The sequence below is a fragment of the Phallusia mammillata genome, chromosome 8 (assembly GCF_965637545.1).
Source record: "Phallusia mammillata chromosome 8, kaPhaMamm4.hap1.1, whole genome shotgun sequence".
NCBI lineage: Eukaryota > Metazoa > Chordata > Ascidiacea > Phlebobranchia > Ascidiidae > Phallusia > Phallusia mammillata.
The window spans coordinates 17,925,754-17,953,524 of record NC_137259.1 but is presented as its reverse complement, the minus strand read 5'-3'; the positions used below and the strand labels follow the sequence as shown (position 1 = coordinate 17,953,524).

At 37.3% G+C, this 27,771-nt stretch overlaps 1 protein-coding gene across 5 annotated transcripts; it reads right to left on the bottom strand.

The window, feature by feature from the left end:
• Positions 1-144: 144 nt before the first annotated feature.
• On the bottom strand, positions 145-27,771 carry LOC145203902 (uncharacterized). Of its 5 annotated transcripts, none has more exons than XM_080076266.1 (42): positions 27,596-27,771; positions 27,445-27,502; positions 26,721-26,920; positions 26,092-26,178; positions 23,844-24,094; positions 23,161-23,499; positions 23,017-23,098; positions 22,545-22,687; positions 20,772-20,939; positions 20,432-20,485; positions 20,109-20,178; positions 19,453-19,893; positions 18,491-18,927; positions 18,195-18,267; positions 18,041-18,131; positions 17,601-17,708; positions 16,876-17,009; positions 16,593-16,701; positions 16,252-16,452; positions 15,644-15,747; positions 15,037-15,179; positions 14,657-14,718; positions 14,218-14,356; positions 13,242-13,356; positions 12,818-12,927; positions 12,122-12,301; positions 10,980-11,209; positions 10,138-10,309; positions 9,139-9,333; positions 8,574-8,669; positions 8,066-8,177; positions 7,643-7,755; positions 7,179-7,556; positions 6,868-7,080; positions 6,179-6,271; positions 5,863-5,998; positions 5,316-5,375; positions 5,130-5,258; positions 3,203-3,288; positions 2,649-2,837; positions 2,108-2,188; positions 145-1,448 (listed from the first exon to the last, which is right to left on the bottom strand). In XM_080076266.1, the coding sequence occupies exons 1-42, from the start codon at positions 27,627-27,629 to the stop codon at positions 1,263-1,265; spliced, it is 6,402 nt and encodes a 2,133-aa protein (XP_079932392.1). In that variant the 5' UTR covers positions 27,630-27,771; the 3' UTR covers positions 145-1,262. The 5 variants fall into 5 exon arrangements, with proteins under 5 accessions (XP_079932392.1, XP_079932393.1, XP_079932394.1 ...); XM_080076267.1 differs by having other exon boundaries at positions 15,037-15,176; XM_080076268.1 differs by having other exon boundaries at positions 16,252-16,449.

Genomic DNA, 27,771 nt, shown 5'->3' with positions numbered 1-27,771 from the left:
ATTTACACTTGAAAAACAAACGAACACAGAATGTGAAGTCAGACCCGAATTAAGACCGTTTGTTGAAAAAAAAACAAAGCCCAAACCATAGACTTACAACTCTGTTTCACCCTACGTAACAGCTCACAAAACAAAACACAACTATTTCAGTTAAACCGCATTTCAAATTTATTTTTCATCATCTGTTCACTGGGCGTAAGAAAAACCGAAGTACGCCGCACGAAAAAACAAGCACAATGAAATCACCGCAGGCCGGACAGTTTATCCAACTCCACCACACACTGGAGGGCGCTCCGGCGTCACCGACCACACCTCTGCCACACTCACTATGCCTCCAACTTCGATTCGACACTATAACACCGGGGACAGATACTGGATTGCACATTAAGTCTTCTTGTCTCTACACATCACCACGAATTGCCTATGGCGCCGAACTGTACACACAACTACACACGAACGCACGGAAGATTTGGTTGAAATTACACAACAAATACGGACAGTCACACTACATTTAAGCAGCGCTAGGAGAATATTTGTGATTAGGTCAGTAGGAGTCCAATCTATAGGAATAGGTACTATATTTAAGCAACAGTGCAACTTTGCAAAACAAATGCAGGACAGGAGCGAAGCTTCATTTTGTTTCGACCTCAACAAACGACCGAACCTTTTTCAAAAACTGAAAACAAACCCCCTCTTTCGCACAAATTTGATGTCCTTGCTGGAATTAAGAACTTGACAACAGTTGAAATTGTAGCCTTGAAAATTCCCATTCAGGTGAAGTAGCAGTGGATAAAAGTTTGCAAGTTTCAGAACATTAAAGACGACTAATATGGATACTTTCGAAAAGTTTCTACATGACGTCAGAATTTCTATTCGGATGACGTCAGAGACACGTCATTATTACGTCACATCCGGCAAACAAACCCCACGTTTGCCTTCTGCAATGTATAGACACCAGACAAGGTTAGGAACACGAAAGCCCGAGCGGACTTGCAATAAATAACTCGCGTATTTACATATCTGGCAATTCCAATAAGGATTCAGTTGCTAGGGCTGGTTGGCAACTTCAGGTGACGTCATCAATTATTTTGGAAAATGACGTCACAAACTATGTGGATGGTGCGGAAAATAAATTACGTCATTGAATACTGATCGGGTGACGTCATATTCCAATAATTTAGGGTTTTGTTTCTGGACCATATTGAGTTAATAATGGTTTGGTGGCCAAACACCAATCGGACCATCATAAATATGAACCAAAATTATCTCGCGGCGGGGTAAGCGGGTCGCCCCCTACCCCTAAAACCACCCCTGGATGGAGCGGGGGCTGTGGGTTGTGCAAACAGGTTTCCCCCGCTAAAGTTAGCGGGGTTAAAAAACGTGGCAGGTGCCGCTGCTGGTGCCGCTGCTGGTGCTGCTGCTGGTTCCTGTGATGGTGTTTGCTGGTTCTGCGAATAAAAACAAAATGGTTAGCGTGTGAAACTATGGTTGTTATCAGTGCAAACTTCGAAGCAGTGGCAGCTTTTAATGTAGATTTAAATGATTTTGGAAGCCATGAATGCAAATTGTTTTGATATAAACATGTTTAGTTGCTACAAGTGCAGTGGATCAAAGTGTGTTGTATAGACATTGCAGTGGATTGGCCTTGTTGTAAACTTCAACTTTTAGTACATACAATATTCAAATAACTTACTTGAAAATCCAAACACATGCGAGGAGAAATTGTAAAATAATGATTTTCGGCATTGCTAAAATAAACTTATTACTGTGGTCAAAAGATTTCAAGTTTAAATAAAGTTTTTAAGCGACATTTTTTAAGATTAAAAGCTGTGTTTTTTGTCCAAAATGGAGCAACAATTTTGGGGCAAAACGGATTTGAAAGGCAGCTATGACGGGCATAGAAAAAAATACAAGACATATCATGCCACGATTATTGGACAGATTGCATAATCTTACGGCAAGATTGTCACACAATCTGCCATGTTAATATCAAAACAAGCACACACAGCAGAAGCAACATGGAAGAATTAGAAGCAAACAGTTTGTGGCAATCACAGGTGACAATTGCCATGGCAGGTGTCATGCTTGCAGTGGCAGTGACAGTTACCTGGCTACTGCGTGGCACCACTGGCACAAAAGCGCCGCCACCTCCTGTGCTGCTACTTAAACCAGATTCACTGGTGGTTGGCTGCGAATGGCAAAAACACCCGTTTCTTATTAAGTTAAACGGCAAAATGATAATGTATTTTCAAACAATAAATGTGTCATGTCTAATTATCATCTAAATTTAAGAAAGTCAGGTCTACATAACCAACCCCGTTCTTACAAACATATTTATGTCACAGGGTTAGACTAGAAAAGCTAGTCTGCGGTGGGATTCGAACCCACGAATGCATTCTCATTGAATTGGCACTATGTGTTAAAAAGACTTGATGGTACTTACATATCTTAAACCAATCGAAAATGTTGTTAACTAACACTACTTAACCCTAGAAATGGAATTTCAAAACAGCTTTCTGCCTTAGAGGTGAAAATAAAGTGTTTTTTGCAGCATATATAAACATATAAGCAAGTAATGGTTGTCTTTGCAAGATATGGTACTCCGAAGAACACATTAAACGTAAAAGCTAAAAAACCTTGATTCTAACCTGTGTGGGAATGGATGGTTGTGGTTGAAACATCGGTGGTGGCTGTTGCTGCTGTTGCTGTTGTGGCATATGCGAATTTGTAGAAGCCGGTGGCTGCTGCTGGTAGAAGTTTGGTTGTTGCTGTTGTTGCAATTGTTGAACATTCTGTGGCTGCTGCGTAAATTGTGGCTGGGTGTGTGCGTCTAACGCCTGTGAACAGGGTTAGTTTTGAGACTTCATCACCAAAAATTGTTTGAGATAAGCCAAAAATATACTGGGAACCTAGCATTGTAAGTTTTAAAGTTCGTTGCTACTTATAGAGCGTACTTTATAAGTTTCTACACCAAATGCTTAACTGTTACAAAAGCAAGAAAACGTTTAAATCAAGGTAAAGTTACGAATTCAAAATCATTAAACACTTTATTGAAAGACCTCACTTTATTCATAAAATGGCGACTAAGTAATTGTTTCTAAAGTTAAAGCCGAAAAGGTCACAAGTAACAACATGAGATGCTTAGTACCATTGTACACATAACACCTACAATATTGGCTTACACATAAGTAAAACCCATTACCTGGTTATGAGCGGCAGGATCAGCTGATGGTTCGTTGTGATGTTGATTCTGTGTTGCTTGTCCGTCTTGTGGAACGCTTGTTGGTGCTGGATAAAAACATGCAGGTTCAACAGGTGAAGTTGATACATAACTATCACATTTAACGCTGTAATACATAACTCGAGTTAACCTACGAACTAAGAAACATATTTATGTAGCAACAATTAGATAAGCTAGCCTGCGGTGGGATTCGAACCCACGAATGCTGTAATACACCGACTTAACCAATTCTTCCAAATTGAAAAAGAATTATATGTAAGAATAATTGACGAAGCAACAGTGCTTCCTAATCAAAATCAGTCAACAAAGTTGTTTAACGATATATATTTCACCCCAAAAGGGCATCTTCAGTCGTTCTGTGAAACAACGGGTGTAAAAGTAAAACAAACCAAGCAATGAACTAAATACATATTAAACACACCAAAGAGAAACGGCAACCTGCTACAAGCCCTTGCTAACTATGCAAGATCTGCGACAGAACTGCGTCTAAGCTACACAAAACGTACACACTGCAGCAAGCGATAAGGGAACAGTGCACACCCAGATAAAAAAGAAGGAAAAGCGGAGAGACGAGATAACCGTCTAGTCCAGGGGCAACGAAAAAACTCTGGAGTGAACACAAACAAACAACCCAGTCCAAATAAAATACAAAATAAAATCGATAAAAACCAGTAAAAGAATAAAATGATATAAAATAATAAAATGGAGTTATCGCACCCTGGGCAAAACCATGTTTTGAATATTAATAGTAGCTTGGGTGATTTTGAGCCACTTTGCTTCACAAGCGTCCAAGTCTTTAAAAGGCGGCTGCTGTAAAAACGTGACACAAAAACACTCGGCAATATCGGGATAGGTGGCGAAGAGTTCAGGGTGTTTAACTGCGTAATGGCGCAACTAGTGATGGGACGGGTACCCGGTACTCGGTACTCGGTATCGATGGTATCGAACGATTTCAGTGGTATCGATACTCGTACTCGGTATCGAAATATTTTTGTCCCAGTTTTCGATACCGTACCGAAGGTCGGTTTACAACACAAAAACACAGGCAACTTTATGCCAAATTTGCTTTGGACAACACAAAATCGGGAAAAAGTTCCGCCCGGTTACGTATATTTTTTTCGCTATCGTGTGGAGATTACATTTTTCCGCATGTGCGTGTGTGCACCTGTAGCCCGACTATGGTAGATAAATTAGCCAGTGATTTATAACTAAGTACAACAATGTACTTAAGTACTCGGTAATCGTACTCGGTACTCGGTATCGAAGGTATATACATGTGGTACTCGTACTCGGTATCGGTACTCGCTTCAAAACCTGGTATCGTCCCATCACTAGGCGCAACACAAAAAGATGCCTACTACTTGCGGGATAGATCCTGTACCAAACACTAAATGTCAGTTTACAAGTAGCTTAGACGCAGTTCTGTCGCAGATCTTGCATAGTTAGCAAGGGCTTGTAGCAGGTTGCCGTTTCTCTTTGGTGTGTTTAATATGTATTTAGTTCATTGCTTGGTTTGTTTTACTTTTACACCCGTTGTTTCACAGAACGACTGAAGATGCCCTTTTGGGGTGAAATATATATCGTTAAACAACTTTGTTGACTGATTTTGATTAGGAAGCACTGTTGCTTCGTCAATTATTCTTACATATAATTTTATATATAATCAGTGATCGTCGACAAAAAGATGCCTACTACTTGCGGGATAGATCCTGTACCAAACACTAAATGTCTGAAAAAGAATTGGGGCCAATTTTATCCCGTTTTTTTAAAAAACTTAATTTAGCCCAGAAGTTGGGGAAATTACGACTCACAAAACCCGGCCTGACTTACAACTTTCGTTCCCAACATCTAAAATTCATCCATACACGCTTAAACACAAATATTTCACCTGCTTTCGGGATAAACATGGCAGGAGTGCTAGACGGTTGCATTGTGGGAAACATCGGCGGTGGGGCGACATCTTGTGCTGAAGTCGTACTCGAACCGAAAGCGTTTTTGTACATGGCACGTCCGCCACCTGGTTTGGACACGTGGTTAGAAATGCTGACTTGTTAAAATGTTTAGTTATACTTACCCATGTTTTTGAGAGAGAAACGGTTTGGAGTAAGTGTTGCGTTTGTACCGTCAGTTTGAACTGAAACAAAAGGAGATTTTGAAATATATAGCTTAGATAAACACAATCATACTGGGATCAGCCCTGGAGCGTCCATGCAGGCCAGCGATCACGGCATACTCATTTATAAATCACAGTACACTAGGCCTAATGAAGGCCTTATTCCAATCAGGCCGGTCTCCCAAGCATTTCCAAATGACAAGTCACAAGTTAGAAAAATCTAGCCTGCGGTGGGATTCGAACCCACGACAGGGGTCTTTCCGGGACCCGCGTTTTACGAACTGAGCTACATCGGCTTACCGAAAGTTATATTATATTCAGGAATATCCACAAACAATTTGAGTCATATATAAGATATCTAAAGGTACTAAGGGCCCACTGCTCATGTTTTCAATACATGAGAAAAAGCATTCTGGCCTCATCCGATTTTACAATTTATACAAACTCACAACATTACATTAAAACTTCTGTTTAAATATTCTATTTGAATAAGGAAAATTTTGATTACCTGTTCCAGAGGGTTGTGGGGCAGATTGGGGATTCCCCATACCAGCCATGTCCATTGGAGGGGGCTCGAGAGGCGCGCGTTCCTCTTCAGGTTCGTTCAAATTAATCCATCGCTTCTTCTCGTTATCCCAAACAATCTGATTTGAATATTCGTTTTTATGTTTAAGGAAATAAATGTTTATATATTAGATTTAAATATTTGATTAATAATAACCAAAATGCTCGCGCAACCTCTTTATGTTGTGGCTTGTAATCCCAATTCAGTAACCTGTGTTTTTATTTGCGCTAAAAACTTAAAGTGAACTAACAACACCCACCTCCTTCTTTGAATCATCGGGAAGATGGACTTTATGGCTGTTTGTCTTTTTCTTGTTTCCTCCCCACAAGCCGAAAAACCAACCCTTGCTTTCCTGAAAGTTCGTGAAAGTTTAGAAAATTTGAAAGGTGTTCAATTAATTCAAGTAAAATTACTTTATTTAAACGTTTAAAAGTATTTTCACTAGGGATGCGCCGAGCCGAGCCAGAACCCGAGTACTCGGTACCGAGCATCGCTGTTTTTGATGCTCGGTGCTCGGCCGAGCAGTTGCACAAACTGACCCGAGCATTAAATTTGCATATTCATGCCCTGCTAACATAAGTAACTAGTGTTCGAAAGGGTGTCTATGAACAAAAACAAATGATTTTTCAAATGTATTAGATTGTGGAAAAACGTGTGCTTCTGAGGCCTGTAACAGCTTAATTCACCGCTGGTGACGTAAGAGGCCTTGTAGAGCTAAAACGTAGAACGGGGATTTTTTGTGACGTCATAATGCACCGAGCGTGCTCGGCCGAGCACCGAGCATTAACGTGAGATGCTCGGTGCTCGACCAAACAGAACATTTGCAATTTTGGCACAACCCTAATTTTCACATTTGCCAGGACTTGACATAAAAAGCCAAAAGTCATCAAAAGTTTACACCTACTTGTGCGGTTTCTTAAAAAAGTTTTGATGACCATAAAACCGTACCTTCTCCGGTTCCTTCTTTTTGTTGGCTTTCTTTTCACTTTCAGCGCTGGTACTTCGCGATCTACTGCGCTGAGAGTTTTCCGACACTGTCCTTGACCTTCGACCCGATGACCTTGACCTTTTCGAGTCGAGTCTCTGGCGGTGTGAGCTGGCTCGTGATTGGTGAGACGCGTGAGACGCCTGTGAAGTGGTCCTGATTCGTGATACAGCGCGCTGTGCACATGAATGCTGGTGAGTATTTTGGTGAAAACTTTTATTCCCAAACATAAATGGCAACTGTTCAAAAGCAATCCACATTTCTGGTTTCTTACCACAGCCGACATCTGGTCGTAATAATCCGTCACAGTTTCCTGGTTCTGCGATGGTTGATATGGTTGCTGGTTGCCATGGTGATCTAGTTGGTATGGTTGCTGGTTGCCATGGTGATCTGGTTGGTATGGTTGCTGGTTGCCATTGGGATCTGGTTGATGAGGTTGCGCCTGGTGCTGCTGGTCGTAATAACCACCAGTCTGGTTCACCTGCGGCTGCTGGTTGCCACCTGTGACGTCATACGTGGGCACACTATTGGCCAGCGGCTGGTGCGGTGCTGGTTGCGTCTGGAACTGCTGGTTGTTATTATTGCTGGTGTCGTAAGTTGGTATGGATGGTTGCGACAGTGGGTTGGTCGTTTGCAGAATTCCATGCGAGATCTAGAAAATGGTGGATTCGTGTAACCAATATTTGATTAAAACTATGGTTTTGTGTAGTTAATACCAGCACATTGTGTTTGTAATACCTGTATTTGATCTTGGGGTTGCTGTTGGTAAAAAGTTGGAACTTGCTGCTGTTGTTGATTGTAATTCACTGTTTGTTGGTTGTTAGCATCACCATACACATTGGATCCAGGATCTGCACAAATATGTTTGTTGTGATTCCGTAAAACAACTATATTATTTGAGACAGTTTTGTAGTGCCAATGGTGAAACAATAAGTAGTACGTGAATACAATCATTTAACATAGCCAACAGTATTTCACATTCAAACTTAAACTAAAACGTTTTGTATTAAAACATGTTGCTATTCTTGAAGTTGCTAAAGAGTATTAAAATTTTATAGAGTTCGAACACGAGACGGTTCCATCAATTCAGAATAGTTTTTTAAGCGCCAAGGACCACGCAGCAAGTATAAAGATCGACAACCAACATGCAGTTATACCCACCTTGATTATCAGGATTCGTGTGGTGTAGTTGCGGTTGTAAATATTGGTTTGTGGCACCATCCACATCTGGAATCCAACCTCCCGTAGGCTCATCCGATCTCGGAGACTCAAGCTGAAAAAATATTCATGAGAAAGATTAGCATTTCTAATATACGAAATATGTAATCGCTCATTCAGATGCAGTTACAGACAAATCCATCAAAATATACAACCTGTTGCTGCCAGGCATAATATCAAGTTTATAGCGCTCTTGTGGCAAATGTATTTTTATTCCAACGTTTCGACATCCTATGCAGGAAACGTCGGAGTAAAAATACATTTGCCACAAGAGCTTTATAAACTCGATGAAATCCATCTAAATGAGCAAAAATAAAAATCTATGACATATTTTTGGTAAATTTGTAATGGTAGTTCTTATATGGATATTATCATAGTCGGCATGATTAAATCCTTATTCAAATAGAATGCATGATATGCTTCCCTTTAAGCACTGTATCACGTGATATACCTGCTCAAGGGGCGAACTTCGTGTTGACGAAATCCTTTCATCAGCTGAGGTCGATTCAGTAGGGCTGTATGACGTAACAGACACCATTCCTCCACCCTACACGTGTAAAGCATAAGTACCTCACTACTATGACTAATTTATGCTCTAATCTAAAATATGAAGCGTATATCTTTGCTAAATTACGCCAATAACTGGTTATTAGTATATATGTGCAGTGTTATGTGGTTTAAAACTAAAATTAAACTTTTAAAACTAAAATAAATTGTTTTGAAATTGTGTACGAATATTGGTACCAATTGCTACTGCAGGTTCATACGGTACAGCGTCTTTGCGTGGTACCACAGGTCTGTTTGGTGCTTAGAAACGTAATACAGTTGTATGTTAACAACTAAACTTGTCAAATTCAAAATATGGACGCAGAACAATCTCCTTTGCAGACTAGGAAAACGTTTGTAAACAATCGAAAACAAACAGCTTGTTACGAAACCCGTCCATGGGTTTGCAACTTTGACAAGTCAAGCTCTAGTGCGACCTAACGATCTAAATGGAGTGAAACACGTCATACCAGCATTTGGTCGCTGATCTTGTGTAGCACGTCTATCCACTGGAGGTCGGTAGTGTGCAGGGTTCCGGCTTGCAATCGTGTATCGTGATTTTGAAGCAAATCAACAATATGGGAAAGTTGACTGACCAACGTTACTGAATAGGCCTTAGGAAATCGGCAGACCAGTTTGGCAATCAGCTCACAATAGTGAAAAGCCTGAAGTGAATAAGATGTAATTATTTTTTCGGTACGCCAGGTCTGTAGGGAGTGTTTTATCGAATCCAAGTTGGTCTGCTGAGCATTTCTATACAGCATATGGTATATGGCTACCCTGTGGTGTGATTCGAACCAATGACAGGTGCTTATGAAATGCCTGTTTAAAGGTTTTGAGCTTAAACAAATGCTTTTTAACCTATTGTGTAGAATTCCTTAACCCAAAATTGCAATAATACCTGCTGAACATTGATATAAATCAACTAAGTTTGGAAAAACTATAGCATATTAAAATTTGAAACACAAGCATTATTTAATAGTAGAAAATGTGATATGTTTTCAAGCGGTTTGTGATTTGGTATGAAAGATGATTGGTATGAAAGATTATTGAACTTATATTTTAGTTCTTCAAGACCAAATCAATCAAAAAAGTGGTTGTTTTGAACTAAAAAAGAAGTATCCTTCTTGTCTAAAATGACTAACATATGTAAATAAAATTCTAGCAATAGTAAAGTAAAATTGACATTATTTTTACACACTTAGTGCCATAGTTGCAAAAATGTTATTCAAGTAACATTCTTGAATAACGTTTTTGCAACTAACATTCATTATTCAAGTAACAAGTATAACTAAAATCTGTGCTTTTTCACGAGCAGTGTTACACAAGCTTTAATCTAGTACCCCCTGCTATGATGGTTCGAACCCCTAATGAGTATACGCACCTCAGGTTAAAAAACCTTGACTTTAACCCTAAATTATTTTTTCACAACAGGCTAAATTTAAACATATTTTCCACTTTTTACTGACCTCGGCCACCATTCCGCATTCCATCAGCCGACAAGCGTACATGAACTTGTAAATCTGCAGAGGTGGTAATAGCGCCGCTTTGTGGCGAGATTGTGATCCGAGTGATATCGCGTATTCGTAAGTCTCACTACGACGAATCGCTTGGTTGATTGCAAACTCGTTAAACGGCAAGCTGTGATATTGAAACTGGTTAGTAACGATGGTGCAAGACTTAAGAGTTTCTATGAGACAAAAAAAGGTTTCGAGGTAAGGAAAAATATAAATACGAATCCGTTTAATTTCATTTGAATCGAAAAAGAAAGTGTAGCTTTTTGTCAAAACTCAGTTAATCGAGTAATCCGGTTAATTGCATAGCACAGCATATTTGCAAATAGGGTATGCGATAAACCGGATTAGTCTATATTTTTAATATTTTCCACATTTAGTCCAATGTTTCATAAAATGCGATTCGTTAAAGCAATAATATTATGCAAAAGTAAACAAGTTGAAAAAAAGACAGCCAACCACTTCAGTGTAATAATAAACAACCAACAAAAGTTTTGCACCTAAGTTTTATTATGTCACATTATTATGTTGCACCTAAGCAATCCTTAAATTATTTTACATCAATGTCTTGCCTCTACAATAAACTTAATGTCTCAACACGTTCAATTATATGAACACATTTCACCCATTAGCCTCGAAATACCTTACTTCTATCAAGTTAGGCTCATTGAAACCGGTATAACGCCTTCAATGGGCCTGGCGTACTGTGATTTGTAAATGCGCCGTGATCGCTTGTCTGCATGAACGCTCCAGGGCTGTTCCCAATTATGAATTTATGTTCATCTTAACCATCTTACTTCTGATTTGAGCCAAGTAAAACCAGTTTATTGGTCTTTCTTGTGTAGTAGCCAAGCGGGGCAGAAGCCATCAGATAACAGAAGTGCGCGGCATCAAGAAGTCCCTTCGCAATCAGAGTGTCACCCATTGTCATCGCTATCTTGGTGTCATGTGTCACATTGTTTGTGGCGTTGGAGAGGATCATGGCCAGATGAGGGCGCCAATCACCCCAACCTTCGTCAGCAATACACTGCAAAACACATTTGCCAAGTTAGTCAAATCAAGTCAAAATTTTATTTGCATAGTCACTTCATCATCACAGTTCCATTGTTGGACGGATAAGTAAAAAGCAAGGACACCGAAAAAACCCATGGGTTATCGAGTTAAGTGTCCTGTTATTTGAATGGTGGTTAAATTCCGTTTTGTGGGTGTGTTCTGCCGTGGCATTGCAACCGACCGCACGAAGTTAGGTTTAAAAAGTTCGAATTCAAAACATTGTGTTTTGGTCCTTAGTGAGACGTTTTTAGTTAAGTGGATTTTTTGGTGTATAAAGTGTCTGACTTATAAACAGCTAATGCAAGTTGCCATGGGGAATAAGTAATACAAAGTATCCAATTAGATATTTGTGTGATACTTTCTAAAAGAGTATTATGAAAGTGCTCGAATGCAAGAGTCTTGCTTTTCTAGTCATTTTTTCCTTCAGTCTTTTGGATTTTGTTTGGTTATTTGTCATAAAGGATATAGTAGCATTATTTTGAATGGGAAAAGGCGTCTAAAAGTTTCTCCTGTAGTTTTCGCAAATAACAATGTTTTCTATATTATCTCCATAGTTACACACGACTTGGATAAAACCATCCAAACCAGCGGTTCCCAATGGAGGAATTTTAAAACTGTAGGGGAGGAATTTACTTAATTTTTACATGTGGTTTGTAAATAGACAAATAGCTCTGAGAATATCACCTGTGATGTTGATAAAAGACCTATTTTTAAATGATCTTTGTATGGTTTCCCATCTACTATGTAGTCTATTGGGGAGGAATAAAAATGTTTCGAATTGTTAAGGAACTCGTACATTAAGGTTGGGAACCACTGTACTAACTCTTCCCAAACACACTAAGACAACAACAAAATAAAACAGAGCATAAAGTCACCATCAACTTACCGTAGCTGATGCAGGCTGTCGTCCAGACATTTGCTGGTATAATGTTTGTAGTGGATCGTTGATAGGCAGAGAGTTAGCAAATCTCAACATCACGTTAGCGTGGGTCCGGGCATCGGTTTTACTCGCTAGTAGAAGAGCGTGGCCCCATAAGTTCGATTTCATTGCCCATTCCAACGCATCCTGTATGTAGGGATTTAATACATGAGACACGGGTTGGATAGGTTTACATGGATTTAGTTGGTTCATTATGGTGGGTTTTGAAAAATATGACACATTAGCCAACATGACTTACCGTTACCATTAAAGAAAATTCATGAGATAATAAAAAAAATGTAGGTTTTTAGAAGGACTATTATACCTTAATTGGCAACACTTTTTCTCACCCAATAAAAATTTCAGGCTAGAAAATAATATTTGCCTCTAAATAGAAATTTCGCTACGTTTTCCGTCGTTTTAAGGTGCTATTGAAAAATGTATTTTTTTATGAATTGTAAGCAATAAGTTAACATGTGTTTTGAATTTATATGATTACTTTCAATTGCTTAGAATTTGTGAATTCTAACCACAGCCATTTGTGAGAAAAATCATCCGGTTAATCGCATAATCCTAAAAATTGCGAATAAGGCTTGGCAATATGGTTATGCAATAAACCGAATTCGCCTGCATGTATACATAAAAATATTACAAATAACCAACCTTCTTGCGACCATACAATAGCAGTTCCCGAAATCTGAACGATGAGCAATTATTTTGCGGAGTTTCATCAGTAAGTGTTGCTTCACTTGCATCAACATTCAGCTCATCACCTGAAAATCAAGAAATTACAGACAGATAAAAAGTTATTGCATATTTCTTTATCTAAAATATCTAAAATTAATGCAGCTGTTATGGCTCAAGCAGAAAGTTTTCAACTGAGTTTTCAACATATCGGTTAAACTTCTTCACAAAAAAAAAAACTATAAAACTTTTCATAGAACCAAAATGTTATCAAACAGTTGTTTTTTTATTTCCCTACAAAAGATTGGCTTAATACTGTGCACTAGGAGGTCTATGACGTAACAATATCAACACTTATTTTATGACAAGTCAACGGAGAGTAGAAAGAAAAGTGAATACAAACCCGATGGTTGAGAGCTCATTTGTTGCTTCTGAGCATCGTTCGGCGAATCGAGAAGCCCAAAATTGCCGGAATGATCCTTCATTAAAAGTTCAGCCACATCAGTCCCTTGGATGGCCTACAGAGAAGTTAGAGTTTCAGAAAATGAGTTTGAAAACACTGTACCATGTATGATATAATGTTTTTGTGTGAAGTTGTGATTTCAACAAGGAAATTTTAAAATCTAAAAAGATTCTATTTGAATAAGGATTTTAAATACACATGAAGGCAGTGTTTCATACCAGAACGGAACGTTATACCGGAACGAAATAAATAATTTTTGGCTCAAATACCGGAACGAAATACCGAAATAAAAAATATTCAAGATACCGGAACGGAACGAAATACCGTTATTTTTTGTTCCTGTATTTCGTTCTGGACCTTTACCATGAAACAATTGCTGAAAATTTCGCGCCGTTGAACTATTATTGAAATTGAAGCTTCACAATTTACATCCGTTTGACCATTATTGACAAATGTTATGTGACGTAACAACTACCGACAATAATTGTTGTGTGTTGGAACTTTTTTTCTTTTTCGCTTAATAGTTGTAAAGACCAAAAAGAAATGTTCTTTTGTTAAGACCGAAATACCGAAAAATACCGTTATAAATTTATCTCGGTCGGACCGAAACGAAATGAAAATATCGGTCTGGAACGAAATGACGAAATAAATAATTAGCTCAAATCGAATAACGTTATTTGATTTCGTTCCGTTCCGGTATGAAACACTGCATGAAGGGTGAAATCAGTTTTCTAAAGACAAAAACTTGTAAAGACAACATTCTCGCACAATAATGTCTTGACAAAAACATTCTTTATCTTCTAAAGACAACATTCCTGGCAGTTTTGCTTTTTGTGAAGTTGATCTAATTCTCTTTTAAGACTTTTTCAAGTTTTCTATTTAATAAGCATCAAAAATGTGTATTTATTACAGTTACCCCGTTTTGCCGAACAAGGAGGCCAAGAAATTCCCATATAAGGCCAGCAGAGTCACGGTCCATTAATTCGGTTGATCTTAAACATTTTGTCGCTTGAGAAGCGGAAAAACGAAGAACATCATTCTTATGTGTCTCTTCCCTGTAATAAATGTTTTGTTTTGTTATTTATTTAATATACATTAAAGCAAATGCTAAGTTGGCAAAATGTTCCACTAGCTACCCTATGCTACATTTTGCACACATTTAAATTTCCAAAAACGTAGCCAAAAATATATTTTTTACATGCAAAACACATGTTTTTTGCATTCCTGTTTTTTTGCAAAGTATATTCAAAGGCTGGAGCTTTTTTAACTCTACACACCACTTTGCCCAAATATGCAAGGGGTTACTGTGAAAAAAATGGCTGTATACAATTAACAGTGGATCTGATAGAACCTACTTTGACAGTGGACCAGGAAAAGTTCGAAATTCTTCTGCTTCTGGGGTGTTTTGCAAAAGTGTCTGTCAAAATAATAATGTTGTAAAAAACAAAAAGAAACAGATCTTAATTAAACAGGTAGAAACACGCACAGTAAAAAGTATTTTTAGCTGCAAAGCTAATGTGCTTAGTTTGTTGGCATTTAAATTACAATGTCACAAGCAAAGGAAATTCATACACTGCACAATTTGATGTGGGTTGTTGTTATGGCATTTTTAGTGATGATAACACTAATATTTGCTTAAACATTGGCAATAAAAAAAAATGTATTCACTATTTGCAAACTATCTGGACGTTCTGCTTTTTAAACTTTAGCTGTTGGACAGACATGTTTCAGTTACCTCTATTTTGTGGATTTCAACGACAGCTGGTTGATTTTCTGATGGAACATGGGGAAGAACGTGAATTAAATGACCTCCTGCTCCAAACCTCGCCACTGGATGTGCAGAGCTAAATTTGGTAGGGGTTCGTCGAGCAGGTACTGCTGGATTACAAATAGTTTGATCAGTCTGGTGGAATTTTTAGTGCAGGAATTTATAAAAGCTAAACAGAGGCAGAATTAATGCAAATAATGTAACTTCATGGAGACTGCTTCATGAATTTGATTTGATTCTTTACTTTCAATTAGTGGCGAAACCCTTACAAAAAAACTATAATAAATTTAGTTTCAAATAGCTATTTTAGCTTCTGAAAACTTACTTCCAATTAAGGAACAAGTGTATTATGTAGTAGACTACAGTACGTTACACATACCAAGTATAATATTGTAGCAAATTTTGCACAAAAGTGTTGTTCAGCAACTTTCAAGCAAAAAAACAACAACAAAAAAACGTTTTTGTTGCCTAAGCAAAATTGATACTTGCCAAAAAATACCACACCAAAGTATTTCTACATTTAGATCATAAGCAAAATTGCCTGGGGGCGTGTTTTCATATTTTTATCATTTACCTTCCGGCAAATTTTCCCATGCTTCCTCATTATAAGTGTTGGTGTAGGTTGTGTCGGTAAAACTTTGTTCACCGTAATATTGAGAGTTGTAACCTCGCTGGTAACTGCAAATACACATACACTGGTATTTAGATATTACCTCCAAATTTAGAGTTTTGCGCAATATGCTTTTAGTCACATTAGAAGCAAATATTTGTAAAAATGTTCAAGATGCATGACAAAGAATTGTCAAAACATCACCAATACACATCCATATATACTGGCTGTGTCTTTTTAGGGGCTGAAATATATTTTTGTTAATTTGTAAAAATGTCTGTTATCTGACCATCAGATGTACATGTATATTTACTGAAAAAACATCGTTCATAAGGAACACTATACATGGATCTGTACATGAATTTAATGGCGAATTTGAAAATTAAAGTATGTTTGCCTTTTACATCTATTTGAGCTATTGTATGTGTCATTAAAGAAGTTTCAAACAAATATGAACATAAACAAATGTATTTTCATTGTTAAATTATCAATAAACATGGTTGCCATTAGCAAATCAGAATAAAGATCATTTCTAAATGATAATTCTATATTTGTAACCAACCAAAAGGTACCTTTCGTTATACATATCTGCAGAAGGTTGTTGCTGTTGTTGTTGTGTTTGTCGATCAGGGTCGTTATAATGCATCGCTCTTTCGCTATACATGCTACGCTGATCATCTTCATCGGTACCTCGCTGTCGATACGAGTGTTGTCCGTAGTCTTGGTAGTAAGGGTCGGCTCGGTGATTGCCGTAACTGTCATATTGTCGTCTGCTATATAGAAAGGAGAAGTTATTCAAAAATTTTTTAAAGATGAATATATGGAATGCAATACAAACAAAAGTATAACAGTTCTTGATGTTTATACAAGCCCTAGGAACCAATGTTTTTAAATTTAAATCATTTTTTCACACCTGTAATAGTCTGAACTTCTGTAATAGTTTCCGTCAGCTGCGCGGTACATATCGTCCCTCCGATAAGGATCATCATATTGAGGTTGTCGTTGATAATATTGATTGTAACCTAAAATTAAAACATTTTGTATATAACAAACTAAGGTAAAAAAAACTAGTTGCAAACTTCAAGATTCCATTATTTCGTTTTTGTTGAGCCACAAAAGTTTGGGAACTACTGGTTTAGCCAAACCTGAATAAATATGGCAATTTGTACATAGGATGTAAATGTTGTTGAGGTTACCTTGGTAGTCGTAGTCTCGATGTCGGCCAGAATAGTAATAATAATCATCTTTTCTCGTTCTTCTGTCATAGTAATCATCATATTCCGCAGCATATCTTGATCTTGCGTAAGTTCTCTCAGTCCCATAACCTTGTCTAAATGATAATGTACTTTATATATTTCAATATTTCTCCACAATTTTAATGCATTAAGAATCAAAGTATAACAAGTAATACAGAAGTACTGAACATGTATCTTTTACCATGCAGCCATCTCATGTATAAATTTTTTTGACCAAATATAATGCGCAAAAGTAATTCAAAAGAGTGTGACTGTAACTGATAACCTACCAGTCCTCGCATAGTATTTGTGACTTAACATTTAGCAGAGTTTGACTTATGGTATTTATTTATTCATTATAAAGTAGCAAGCAGGCTGAATAAAAATTTTTAGCCTGAATCAGGCACAATAGTTGGTAAAATTGCGGCACATTTAAGGCCAAGTGGAAAGCCAAGCTTGAACTCAGCTATCCGGAACCCATTCTAAACACATACCAGTCCCCCAAAGCCCCATCCAACTTACAAATTTGATTTAATATGTGTAATGAAGTTGTTAGATGCTGTTCGATTAAACGTTGAATAAAATAACTGAACTTCCTTGCATGGAACAGATTTTAAAATTGACAGAAAACTTCTCTGTAAATTTAAGCGATATTAAGACAAATACTAAAGAATACTGATTATTACCTAGAGTGGGGTCGCCGGTAATGCCTGTCATCGTATTCCTGCCTTGCATCATGATAATATGGATCGGCGCCAGTGACACTGGAACGAGAGTGTGGTCTCGCTGGTTGTCTGCAAAGTAGTTTGAAGGGAACTTAATCTATCTGAGAACGCATTTACAAATGACATTAAGGCAATAATTGAATACAGAATAGAAAATGTTTCGGGGCCTTTATAGTTTATTTAAACAACACATTGTTTTAAAAATACATTAAACTTTAGTTAAACCTGATTCGGTTAATCCGGAACTTCACCTAATCTGGACAAGACTTAAGGTACAAATGATTTGTAATGTGGTAAGGCTTTAACTGATAGACATAGATTAAACTGGATCTTTGCCTATTGTGTACAAATTTTTTGGTCTAAACGACTCAGATTACCCAAGGTTTGCTGTGTGTACAAACCTGTCAAAACTTTCATTTCCTCTTTGTTGGGGTTGATATGGTTGTGGATAGCTGTCACTTTGTTGCCCTTCATACTGGGAATTTAGGGGAGCTAAAAATGAATCAAAATTGTAAGGTAAGAAGTATAATTGTAGTAAACAACATCAAACATTACCGTCACTTCTTAAATTGCTTTGATTTAAATTAGATGGAACGGAAGCAGACTGAACTGGCTGTGGAAGTAAGTTCTGGAAGTAAAATATTGTATCATTGATAATGGCAGAGGCTTTGCCCTACTGGGACAAACACTTTTGTATCTACTAGGGGCAGCAACAACGAAGTTTTGCAAAAAAGCGTTTATTTGCAAATAATATTTCTTAATAATTTTGAGTTTTTCGTTAGTTTATTGAGTCAATATATGTGAATTATACTCATGGAAATCTTTTGTCAAATAAAAAACATACAACCCACCGGTTGTTCGACCACTGGCTGTTGGATATTGTCTCTCGGATTTTGTCTTAAATCAGGTCTAGCTCCAGTTGAATAGCCATGCGGCTGAACTGGAAGCCCTGAACTTCGAGATGATAATGGACCTTGATTGTCATAATACATATTCCTATCTGTGGCAGCCGGGTTCCTGTGCACGGCACTGGCATGCATGTCATTATAAGAATGTTGCTGTGGCATAGAAGCTTGCGAAGGTGGAACTGACGAAGCTTCGTTTGTTGCCGCATGTCCGACTACCATTTGGCTATGTAGGGACTGCGGGGCTGCCCCGGACGGAGGGGGGACCACATCTGGGGGCTCCATGGGTCCCGTTGAGACAGTAGGGGTGAACAATTGCACTGGGGTTGTCTGTGGTGCTCGAGATGCAACACTAACATATGATGAATGCATGGTGTGGGTTTCTGTGCATATAACATTTTATGTAAAAAGCCAGTAAATTTCTTTTTAACACACCTTAAAGTAACATACAGTAAATCTTGGTTAATTCGGACCCTTTTGGACTAAAAGAATTGTCCTGATTAGGCGAACATTTGGACTAACCGGTGTCGATTGGTTCAAGTCTTACCACATTACAAATCATTTGAACCTCAAGTTTTGCCTGGATTAGGAGAAGGTCCAGTTTTACTGAGGTGTACTGTAGTAACCATTAAGCATGAAAAGCAATTAATGTTTCTCCAGCGGTTTCCCAAAATTTGCCAGTAGCCTAATCAATAATTCGTTTAAGCAAATATGGCTATTTTTTGGTATTTAAATGAAACACTTGCGGTCTCTTAAAACTACTTAGCAGTCACCCAAAGCAAACCTTACAAAAAACCCTGCTCATGTGACCACAGACCCTGTTTAACATATTAGCCCTGATCTGGACAAGTCGTTAATTAGGTAAAAAGTTTCCGTCCTTTTGACCTAATTAAACTTAATCTTCTTACCCAAAGCAGCAGTCTGACTTGCAGAGGCTTCACTGCTGGCATGGACAGATCTAGTTGCTACCGGCGATGGATCCACTATCGCTTGTTTGCTACTTGAATGATGGCTCGCTGCAGAACGGTGCGAAGAATTCGAACTAATGCTATGGTTGCGAGCGTGTTGTTCATACGCAGTTCTGACATTTGCCTCCAAAGCTACAGGCTTGAGTGGCACTGTCGGTTGCTCCAAGAATCCCTGGGAGCTGATTGGTTGATTTTCTGCAACTGGATTGGCTGTAGCAGCAGGGACCATTGCATGTTTGGGAGTTTGGGATGTAGTTGGTTGGTTTTCAGGTGACGGAAGATCGTTGGTTGGCGCCACTTGTTGTTTTGGTGGTGGTTGTTGTAAATCCACCATAAATGGATGAACTGTTGAGGGTTGCAGCATTTTGTAATTTCCAACACCTAAAGCAAGAAATGCCAGTAATGAAAACCATCACATAAATAATTTTGTTTTGGAATAGAAAATGTTTTGAAGTATTTTTAATGACAAAAATTTGTAATTGATAGCACCCCTAAGTTGCCAAGTTTTTTATGCAACCGAGTTTTCAACAACAACAAACAAAATTTTCTTATACAAGACAAAGGCTAAATAAAAATACAACTTTTATTAATTTTACCAAGTTGGTTTGGAGGGTGTAAACTAATTTGATTTTGTTCTTCATATTCAACCTCTGGATCAACTTCCTCCTGAAAAAAATTGCAAAAATATTTTTAAAATTGTTCAAGTGTCCTATAAATATTATAAGCTGTAAAACTGAAACATGTGTTGATTTAAAAATAATTTGTCATTTTTCTAGGACTGGCTTATTACACTACACTTGATTGTTTGATAGATCTCAATTGTTATCAATGACAATCATTTTTAGCATAGACGAAAGAGTTAACTCATCTAATTTGGCTAACAGAACATGGAAATGAAATACAGTGAAGATGTTCTTACATGCTGAAGAGGTGGTTCACTTAGACTTGCTTCTCCTTGGCCACTTGGATCAAACTGAAATTATAACAAATGACCAGCGTGTTAAAACATGTTAATAGCATGTACAAAACATATACAGACACTGTTCTACGTGAGCCATTTAGTTGTTATGAAGTCAAACCAAGTTAAAAAACATGTCCACTTATAATCTGACCCATTATGTTTACATAAGGAATAGAAAAAAAACATAAATAAAAAGTAAATTGGTAAAAAAATGGCATGGAATCTAGGTACACATTTTAAATGATAATGGATAGACAAGATGTCTTTTTAAGTCATCTTCAACCACAAAAACTTGTACCTGAATTGGTTGAGATATGTTTGGAAGATTTTGAGAATCATCTTCTGGTTCTGCGATAAAAGTTTCAGGTTTTTCCTCAACCTGAACTTGATTGTCGTCATCGGACAAGTCATCATCACCTTCATGTTGATCATTTGTGTCGGGACTCGAAATGTTCAATGCTTCCAACTAGAACACATATAACAATAGCGCATTCAGTTGTTATCCACCAATTGTGCCCTCCACTGTTTTGAGCTCCACAACGTTTCAACGTTCCGCAGCAATTTTTGGCTTGGTGATTGTTTAAGTGCAATTGTGCGGCTATGTTTTCTTTCACAACGCAAATAAAATTCAACTTTACAAGTGTTTGTGTTGCATAATAAATAGTATCATACTAGGTAAATGGGCTGGTACCTACTCACATTCCATATTGATGCGAAACAACCTTTTAATGGGCATTATATGTCTTGGGTGTAGGGATGTTCAAAGTAGAATAACGAATCCTTTGGATTCGAATCCAGTTAGATTCGAATCCATTTTTGCCGTTTGTATCGGGTAATTGGAACCAATATAAATGTGTGCTCTCGTCGTTGGCAAAAATGTAAACACATGTGTTACGCTTTTACGTCGACGCCCGGTCATTGTACCGGTTGCAAAGACGTCAAGTGCATCGTCGCCGTCAAATCAGTGAGCGCCATACAAGTTATAACGCCAAGTCACGAGTCGCTATAACAACGCCATAACGACGGTTGTGCGTTGGAGGCATAATTAACGATTACGCATCTGATCACGTGCTTATGCTTATGCCATTAAATGACATACCGGCGACTTTTTGCAACGTCTTACCAGCATCTAATTGTTTCCAACTTTTTTTCCGACACAACAAAAATTTAAAGGTCATGTCGTTAGGCAGCAATTGGAAGCATGGGTTTGTCTGTTAATATCGCAAAAACAGTGATGGAATCCCATAACATATGACGTTTGCATCATTTTTTAACCCCATACGAACATAAGAATGCAGTTAGTACACGCTGCATAGTTCACATTTTGTGTTGCTAAATCGCTGGTAGTTTTATTGGAATTCAAAATCACCCAATGTTTTAACTTTGCTAGGGTGCCTGTTTTTGCAGTCGTTTTAGGTTAACAAACGTTATATATTAGTACGCTAGGGAGTCTATGTCAGTCCTCTCCCATCAACAAATCAAATTACCACAGCATGCTTACAACATAGTTACTTCTACTGAAGGCAATAGTAATCACCGAATAAAATTAAAAAAAAAAAAAGTCATTTTTAACCTTATGCAAATTTTTCTGGCTTAGTGGATTTTGGGTCATTTAGTTTCAATGCAGTTGTGCAAAGGTTTTTCTCAGTGTTTTTCTTTGTTTTGGTTTTTTTTTTACATTATAAATGAAAAATATGTTTTATAATGTATGAAACTGGTGTACTTTAGTTGTTGTCAAGATTAATGATTGCTCAGTGAAAAATAATATAAGAATTGGATTCGATATTCTAGATTCGCATCAATTATTCTAGAATACCCAATTATTCTACTTCGAACATCCCTACTTGGGTGGCTATAGATTTTCTAAACAAATCAAATTTACAGCTAGATGTAACATCACATCGACAGTAACACAATTCTAACATGTTTCATTGATTGTTGCATTATGTATTTGGGAAACCATAGTGCCCTTTACATACTCCTGAGCTTCAAAAGATATACTTATTCAATGATGGTTACAGCAAAAATTAAAAAAAATGAATCAATTTCTAATTTTTAAATTCTAACTGACTTGCACTGCAGCATCATCTATAGGAGCGGAGTGGTCTGCAATTCTTTCAGGGTTATCAAAATCATTCATAGGTTGGTCTTGAACCTCCAGATGAGGACCATGTTCTTCAACATCATCTGATGGGGCAACCACATCTTCATTTTCTTAAACATTGCAAAACCACATTGTTTTTTAAATTGTCAAGACATAATCTACCACAAATTGTTTTCAGGATGGTGTTAAAAGCCATTGTAAGACTGGTGTTTAAAAATGTGATGAGTATGTTGCAATCAAGCATAAAATTAAAAACTTTAACTCGTGTTATGAGAACCTTCTAAAACAGTCCTGAAACAAAGCATACTGTTGCAATCTACTTATTGCTGTATTTTGTGTGACACATTTAATATGTTGGACAGGACAAAAATATAGTTGTAAACAGTTTCTTGCATGGCCAGTTCCAGCACACAAAAGGAAGAAAACAAATGTAACATACCAGCAACATTCTCTTCAACTTGTGCATTATACGGCAATGCTCCGTAACCTTCATTGTATTGCACAGGTCTTTGCCAAGTTCCCTAAAACCAATAAACACCAAATAAATACATGTATTTCAAACCTACAACCAGTTACTTGTTACCTGTGAGTGTAAAATATCGTCGAACGACCTTCTATCATTAGGTGTGTAGCTGCGATGCAGGTGATCGGAAGAAAAATTTGGCTCGCGAACAACGCCAGCATTCAAAGGGTCTTCTTGTTGGGGTGGTTCCCCATCAGGTATTTCCCCCTGCACAGGCTCCATGCCAGGTGGTACAGGAGCTTGGACTACTCCAGCAACAGAGGAGGACTCGAACATTACTGGCTGTTGTTGGAGCTGTAATCCGACAGACATGTGTTCTACATTACTGTTGTTGGCCATGTTCATGTAGGAGCCAAATGACTGGGGTTGCTGTGAAGGTTGGCCTTCGTTCCACTGCGCCTAACCATCAGAAATAATTAGAAAAACCTATAGCTTTCATCTAGCAGTAACATACCAACAAAATGGTAGTAATTAAAACAATGTTTTTGGCCTCACAGGCAAAGCAAGGCCAGAAGGTTATGTTATCTAATGTGAACTGGCTTTTTAGGATAACATAAATAATCTACAATGCCTCACAATACCACAGCATATGAATGTTTTAGACTGAATATAGAAGAGTTAATTTGCTGAAAAGCAATAACAATTCAAAGCTTTAAGCAATTTTTAACAAACAGATTTAAATCTGTGCAAAGTTTTTCACAGCACTGACTTTGTAAACATATTACTACATAAACATATCTCACATTTTCTACAACAGGCATATGTGGTGATTCTGCCGGTGGATATGTCAGCTCAATAGGTTGCGGGGCCATGTATTGTGCCATTGGGTCTTGCTGCAAAGTGTCTTGTTGCATAAAACTGTTGGGCAAAGCGTTATACACATGTGGCATCTCTTCATGGACTGCAAGTGGTACTGGTTGACTTGTACTTGGACCTGCAGCTAGATCAACTGAGTCCATTGTCTCTAAGTCAATCTCTTGTGGAGCTTGTTGCACTAAAAACATTTCAACAGATAACATGTTTGGTAATTGAATGATCAAACGCTATTAGATAGTAAGAAGAACTAGAATAGTGGTTTTCCTATATATTGCCAGTTTACATATACTATATCATATTTAACGATGTATCACATATACCATTTACTATATTTATAAAGGATATATATTTGGCACCTACATTTCATTGGGTCCCTATCTTTTTCCTGGCACTTTATAACATAATTGTTTCTGCAAGCATAATCTAATGGGTCCCCACACATATGCATATGCGAATCGGTAACAGTAAAAATAGGGCAATCATTGTTAGATACTTACCAATTTACTATACACATTATTTGATCTACACATATGATTGTTTTTGCAAGCAATACTCTTTTTGCATCATTATTGTCATATATATAATTACAAAAAACAGTAAATAAGAACAGGATAAATACTTTCAATTTATTCTCATGGTTTGACCTTGATATTGTCGTTCAAGGTCAGTTTTTAAACACAATTTTCCAAAAGTGAAAATGTGTTTGATAACTTAATAAAACGACATAGCATTGCTGCGCAAAAACAGCTGATATCTAATCACCAACACGACTGTCTCGTAAAACGTCCGGCGGACGTCAAGCTGAGCACTCCCGCTGCATTCACCCGCCTTAATCCTAAACAAGCGAATTACTCCCTTGAGAGTTGAGACTTCTATCTGACTGACAGTGTACACATATTATGGGCTGCAAAAGTAACTATTTGGCCGATTAAGGCAAATTTTTAAATACTAAACGAATAACCTACTGCAAACAATTGTTTAACATTTCAGCACATAAGGCCTTGTATTTCTGGCCTAAAACTTATTATTTTGAGGTTTAAGGGGTAAAAATAGGTGAATCCAATAAAAAGTTACAAAATTCTTTAGAATAGCTTACATTGCACCAACCAACAAAGCATGAAACCCTCAGATTATGTAATTGGGTCAGTACAGCCGTTTTTAATTTTTTTCGTTTTGGGGGCCTGTGGGTGAACCGCTGGGTCGTTTGGGGTCAAACTTCAGGAGGATCAAATTCGAAACAATAACTAACATCTGTGCAAATTTGAATAAATTTAAAGCACTCTTTCTTGACCAAACGCAATTAACAAACCAGTGTTAGATAGAAACGAATATTTTGGGGTTTAAGGGGTGAAAATGGTTAAATCTTTTTTTAAGGTACAAAATTCTTTGAAATACCTTATATTGCACCAAAAACCAAAGCATATAACTTCTAAATGAAGTACTTTAGCAAGTATAGCCGTTTACTTTAGCAAGTATAGACGTTTTGGGGGGCTGTGGGTGAACCGAGGGATCAAACGGGGTCAAAATTCACATGGACCATCTTTAGACCAATATCTGTAATGTGTGTAAATTTGAAAAAGTTTGAACCATTCTTTCTTGATCAAAACGTGGGAACAAATCCGCGTTAGACGGAAAAAAAGAAAAAAAATACGGACAAAAACAATATGTGTCCCCTTCAGGGAAGGGAACCCATAATAAACTCATACTGGGATTGGCCCTGAAGCGTCCAAGCAGACCAGTGATCACCACTTAATCATATAAATCATGACCAGGCCCATTAAAGGCATGATACAGAATCAGCTGTTTACCAAGTTTTACAACATGGCCAGACATAACGACCTAGTCTGCGGTGGTATTCGAACCCATGACAGGAGTCTTTTCAAGCATCACAATCTACCAACTGAGCTACACAGGCTTCGTTGTAAGCCCATTGAAATTCAAATCATATTTGCTGCACATGCCAGCTTTGGGCCTGGTGTACAGTGATCTATTAGATACCAACTCTTTGATTTAACTGCATTAAATGTAGCAAAATAGCTGTTCTTTATTAGAATTGGCATCAAAGTGCTTTAAGTTTTTTTGACAAATTTTTTAGAGTTTGTCCCCCATACCAATACAGTGCAAAAACTGCAACGACTAACAATTCACAAAATATGTGACCAATTGTAGACTTACTGTTGGTGTAGTAATTGCTTTTTGCCGGCGAGTTTTGATAACTTGAAGAAGCTGAAGAGGAAGAATGCTCATTGTGGTTTCCTGTCGCTGTGTGTGCAAAATTCAAGCCGTTACTATTTAGCTGAAGCGCTTTCATAAGTAAGAATTATCGTTTACTTTAAATGTAATGTGAAAACAACTTTATTGCTGAAAAGTAAGCCCATCACTTTTTCAATAAATTTCTGCAATACCCAGAAAACAAAACAAAATCATATTTGTTGCATATAAATTGTTTTTAAAAATGGAAGCTAAAAACATTAAAATGAACCATAATTGTACTTGTATGCATGTAACTATTAATACTGTTTAAAGTTAAAAAATATCAATGTAATAGTCATCATCTGCTTTGAAACAACATTGGTTAACCTTTATATTACACAGGGATGAACAAGTAAAGTAAACATAAAACAAGAAAGTGACTTTTTAATAAACTTCCATAACATATATTTTTTTACAGAAAAAAATACGGACAAATACAATATGTGTCCCCTGCAGAAAAGTGGACCCATAAAAACTCATTAATAACTTTGGAAAGTAACAAAAAATGCTACAATTGGTATAGCACTGTAAAGCTAAATTCCAGGCTTCACCTTGATGTTGTGCCTGGCCATTTAACTTTGGAGGTTGCACATTTTCCTGTGAAGCTGAAGACTGTCCCGGTTCCCATGGCGATGTTGGTGCTGCACCATACTGATTCGGGTTGTAGAAAAAAGGCGTAGACGTTGGATTTGAGATATGATTGTGCACTTGTGAACTTGTAACTGTGCTGTATTGCACTGGACCCAGTTGTCTACAAAAACAAAATTTTGCAGACAATGTTTAAAACAAAGTTAAAAGGTCTGGCAGCGTGGTACAAAAAGTCCATCATCATTGTGCAGAACAGAAACAAAGTACAATCCCAACTTATTTTGTTTATTTTGTTAAAAAAATTGCTTTCAAGAAAAATTATAAGACTTTCAAACATATTTTTTTTATTTCTTACTATTTAAGAAACAAAAAGGCAAGAAATCGAGGAACCCTAGTTGGAAGTTTAAAACAATGTTGACGAATTATAATTTGTTTACAGTGCCAAGGAACCAATACGCCACCATATATTTGTCAGAAATATTGCCAAATATTTAAAGCTTTCATCGCAATTGTGTTTGAAGTCTGTAAGGTTAACCCAAATTTAAAAAAAACATTTTTCCAATGACATAAACTACAAAATTATTACAGCTTTTACTTTTATACTTTTACATAAGTATTTTGTTGTGATATTGCTTTGAAACAAATCCCATATGTCCAAATAGATATACAAGTATGAAAACAACATACCTTTGATCAACAATTGAATTACAAGGAGCTTGTGGGTTTGATGTGGACAAATGTGGTCCTGTACAAAACACAACAAAAATTACAAAGGTAACGGTTTATGAATTGTTTTGGTTCGTAAAAATGTAACTGGCTTTTAACAAGTGTTACTTACCATCAAAATATGGCTCTTTATCGTCAGCCGACATTTTTAAAAGTCTTTTACTACCAGGGTTGATTTTAATTTACACATTTATTATAAAACATATTTTCAGGCGCAACACTTTTCGAGTTTGTATATTTGATACTGATCGGTTCAAGAAAGCTTTTTTCTGCAAAAACTGTACAATA

What these genes read in the sequence shown, in the direction of transcription:
- LOC145203902 (XM_080076266.1), bottom strand. Translation starts at nt 27,629, where the DNA reads ATGTCGGCTGACGATAAAGAGCCATATTTTGATG. An exon ending in AGTTGAAGAGAATGTTGCTG is followed by an intron (nt 22,688 to 23,016) that starts GTATGTTACATT and finishes GCAATGTTTAAG; the next exon opens with AAAATGAAGATGTGGTTGCC. An exon ending in AGATCAGCGACCAAATGCTG is followed by an intron (nt 8,670 to 9,138) that starts GTATGACGTGTT and finishes TTACACGTGTAG; the next exon opens with GGTGGAGGAATGGTGTCTGT.